At 38.4% G+C, this 4,137-nt stretch overlaps 1 gene segment (V, D, J or C); it reads right to left on the bottom strand.

The window, feature by feature from the left end:
* Positions 1 to 2,013: 2,013 nt before the first annotated feature.
* Positions 2,014 to 2,662, bottom strand: LOC114028920. The segment is given in 2 exon segments: positions 2,014 to 2,447; positions 2,531 to 2,662. Coding segments are annotated over 2 exon segments (465 nt in total).
* Positions 2,663 to 4,137: the final 1,475 nt, after the last annotated feature.

Genomic DNA, 4,137 nt, shown 5'->3' on the forward strand with positions numbered 1-4,137 from the left:
ACAGGAAGGAGATTCCCCATTAAGGAAAGATATGTCAGATCTCTCTTTACCCTAACTCCACCCCTAACACCATTAATTAATCCATTTTAACCAATGAATTCATGATGGTCTAAATTTCTGGGCTTTAATTTTTTCCTATAATTTGAGGGAATTATTGTACAGTATTATTTATCAGTAAAGGATTCTACTTCATTCAAACCAGTCCCTCTCAATAAACTGACACTCCCAATTCTTCCACAGCATTTACAAAGACAGCTTCTATTATATTCTCTTTCTAGTTTATCATAACCTCCCCCTTAACTTCCTTTGAGCAAATTGTGCCCTCATGAGGCATGAGTTTTTCTTCTACATTGTCAGAGCATTTTGGACTGAGTTTCCAAATGGAGGCACCATTCTCTTTATTCAGAGCTCCCATTTCTGCTGTCACTATGTCTTCAGGAAATAGAGTATCTTCTCCCTGCTCTTATCTACTTTCTCTTTATTTTCTACTGAGCAGGAAATGAGGTGGTTCAATGCTCTTATTTCATGGGGGGTAAGGGAGTGAAGATGGGAAAGGAAGGGTGGGGGTTTATGAGTTCCATTAGGACCTTTCAAAAAAACAAATTATTATCTTCTCAATCATTGGAATTGTGAAATCTCATATAATGCATAGAATCTGAACTATGTCAATACTGTATGTTTTTTTTTCTTTCCTTGGCACAGAACCTGTATTTTTATTTTTGTGCTGCTGCTTCATAATCTTTAGAAAAAAATAAAAATTCCACATATTATGTAGTTAAATTTTACAAATAGGACCTTCCTCCTTTTTTATTCTCTTTGCGATATTGACCTAGCAGTGGTATTGCTGGATCAAAGGGTATGTTTTGTGGTGGCCAAGAAATGGAAATTGAGGGGATGCCCATCAATTGGGGAATGGCTAAACAAGCTATGATATATAATTCTGATGGAATATCATTATGCTGTAGGAAACAACAAGCAAGATGATTTCAGGAAAATCTGAAAGAGTTACTTGAACTGATGCAAAGTGAAGCAAGCAGAACCAGAAGAAATTAGTATATAGTAACACCAATATTGTGTGATGATCAACTACGATGGACTTAGCTCTGAGTAATACAATGATTCAAGACATTCCCAAAGAAATCATGATCAATGGACATGGTATCCACCTTCACAGAAAGAACAATGGAGTCTGAATGCAGATCAAAGCATACCATTTTCACTTTTTTTGTTTTTTTTTTCCTTTCTCCTGTTTTTTTTTTTCTTTTCTTCTGATTCTTCTTCCATAATATGACTAATGTGAAAATTCCTTACTGGAATCTGAAGGAAGGGAGGGAAGAAAAATTTGGAACTCAAAATCTTATAAAAATGAATGTTGAAAACTATCTTTACATGTAATTGGATTTTAGGTGAGATTTGAAGGAGGTCAGGGGGGCCAGAAGACAGGGATGAGGAAGAAAAGAACTCCAGCCATTGAAAACACACATAGTAGACAGATGGAATCTGTTGTGAAAGGAAGAGCAAGGAGGTCAGCGACATTGGACTGATGAGTGTGTAGAAGGGAGAAAGGTAGAATAAAACAGGAAGGAGCCATGCTACAAAAGGATTTAACAACCAAATAGGATTTTATATTTTATCCTGGAGTCACCAGAATTTGGGGAAAATAGTGAGACCAATATTTTAGGAAGATAATTTTGATAGCTGACTTTAGTGTGGACTGGAGTGAAGAGAGTAAGGCTGGGAGAACAACCAACAGGCTAGCATGGTAGTCCAGGTGTGAGTTGGTAAAGGCCAACCTCAGGGTGGTCAGAGTACCTGAGCAGAGAAGGGAGGGTATGCTAGATATGTGATAAAAGTAGAACGGATAGGATATAACTACCAATTAAATATGGGGTAACGGTGGGAGTGAGAGTGAAGCATTAAGAATGATAGTTAACTACCGGAAAAGTTGCTTCCTCCTTCGATAGAAGAAAAAACAACAAAAGCCATAAATAGAAACGGTTCAGATTCACTCTACACCTGTTAGTGCATCTAGACATCTTGTACTCTGTGCATCATGAGCTCAATCCCCTTCTTGCCTGACTGATGTCTCACTTCCTGGTAGGGGCAGTTTCTGTCTGGTCTCACATTCCTTTTCATCACTGTGTCTCCTGCACAGATATACAGAGCTGTATCCTCAGTCTTAAGGGAATCCATTTGTAGATATAACATGCTGTTGTCATCATCTCTGGAGATGGTGAATCGACCTTTCACGGAGTCTGCATAGTATGTACTTCCATCATAATCAATACTTGCAACCCATTCCAGCCCCTTCCCTGGAGCCTGGCGGACCCAATCCATGTTGTAGCTGCTGATAGTAACTCCAGAAACTTTGCAGGAGAGACGCAGAGAACCCCTAGGCTGTCTCACATCTCCCCCAGACTCCACCAGCTGCACATCACACTGGACACCTGCAACACAGAGACATTGCATTAGAGTCAATAGTCACATCAAGTCACCACTTCACATTGTCCCTCCCTCTCCATAAAACTACCTTGGAAAATAGTCAGAAGGAAAATCCAGTTCAGCCTAAATTTCATGTTGTGTTTCCAGGTTAGTCCTCTGTGTGGAAGGACACAAAGAGCTTGAGCTTGTCTCCTGGAGATACAGGTACAGATTTCGGGCTGCTTTTCATACCAGTGGTGAGGGACCCAATTTGCATATCTTCCTCTATTCAAAAAGAGGAAGAACACCTTCCTCCTTCTAGTGAGAAGTTTCTTTCCTGAACTTCAGAGAGAAAGTTCTCCTACAGCTTTTTCCAAAGCATGTTGGTGACACTGAGACTTCCAGAGCTGATGGTTTTGATGCAGTCTCAACCACCCCACATCACTTCAGTAACTATAAACAGTTGGATCACATGAAGTAAGCCTTTCTGTGCTCCTAATAAATTTCTAATTAATCTTAGTCCCATTTCTGATTGTCAAAGCTGCTCAGACATCTTCCATTTCCAATGACCAACAGATTGAATCTGTTTTATGAATCACTTTCTTCTCAGGGTCTGTTTTCCTGCTCCTTGGCACTCTATTGCTTCCTTGGTCAACTTTTTGTCTCCTTTCACCTGAGATTACATTTCACATAAGTTATTTACCCATAGTCCCAGTTATACTCACCCATTGCTTTGCTAGGAATAGCTCATATTCCTTTTTTAACTCTTCTAGCTGGAAAAATTGAGTTATGAAAGTCATAGTTCACAATAAGAAAATTCCAAGTCTCCTGCAACAAATATCTTTTTTGTCAGAGAAACATATCCTATTTGGTGTGACATAGAAATTGTTATCCTCTGTGACACTGACCTGATAATCTGATTTATGGAGCAAGTATGGCTCAGATTTCTATGAGATGATCGTTCAAGTATCATTCTCATCACCCAGAATATCTAACTCTGCTGCCATCTGCTGAATATTTAATTGTATACTCAGAGACATGTTTCCATTCTCACTTCCACATTTTTCTAAGAAGGGAGATTTATAATTTCAGGGCCCTTGTCCTTTTAGAGATCTACATCTAGAATTCTTTCCAAGATAATCATTTTTTTTTCAAGGACTCAACTCAGTGGGAGGGGGTGGAATAAAGAAAAAGCCAACAATCCGCCTCTTAATCATCGTTATAGCTATGGAGCCTTCATCATAAAACAGTGGGTCTGAGCCATGTCTATTTGTTTTCTTTCCCCTCTTATTGTTATTACATTGGGTGGCTTCTTCTTACTCTTTTATTCACAAAATTAAGAATATTTTATAATACAACAGAGTTGTGAACAGTGTACAATAACTATAGAAGAGAAAAGCTTAGATTGGCACTCTTCAAGTGCTGAGTCCATAAAGTATTGTTTCAGATATATTACTGTAAGAGTCTTAGACTTTTAGAATTTTTGCATTTCACACCAAAATGATCATCCTATGTGTCCTGTTCACAGTTGGTGAAGTTTGCAAAACTTGGGAGTGTCTCATTCATTGTTTGTAAAGCAAATTTAAATAAATCTTTTATTTTTAACTCCCTTAGTTAGCAAGAATAATTTTAATCAAACTGAGAATATTTGGGGTCCTTGTTCACATGATGAAAGCAACTGATGCCATGTGGGCAAGGTCTAGATTAGCCATGTCC

Source organism: Vombatus ursinus, unplaced genomic scaffold, assembly GCF_900497805.2.
Source record: "Vombatus ursinus unplaced genomic scaffold, bare-nosed wombat genome assembly UNPS02005021.1, whole genome shotgun sequence".
Classification (NCBI taxonomy): domain Eukaryota; kingdom Metazoa; phylum Chordata; class Mammalia; order Diprotodontia; family Vombatidae; genus Vombatus; species Vombatus ursinus.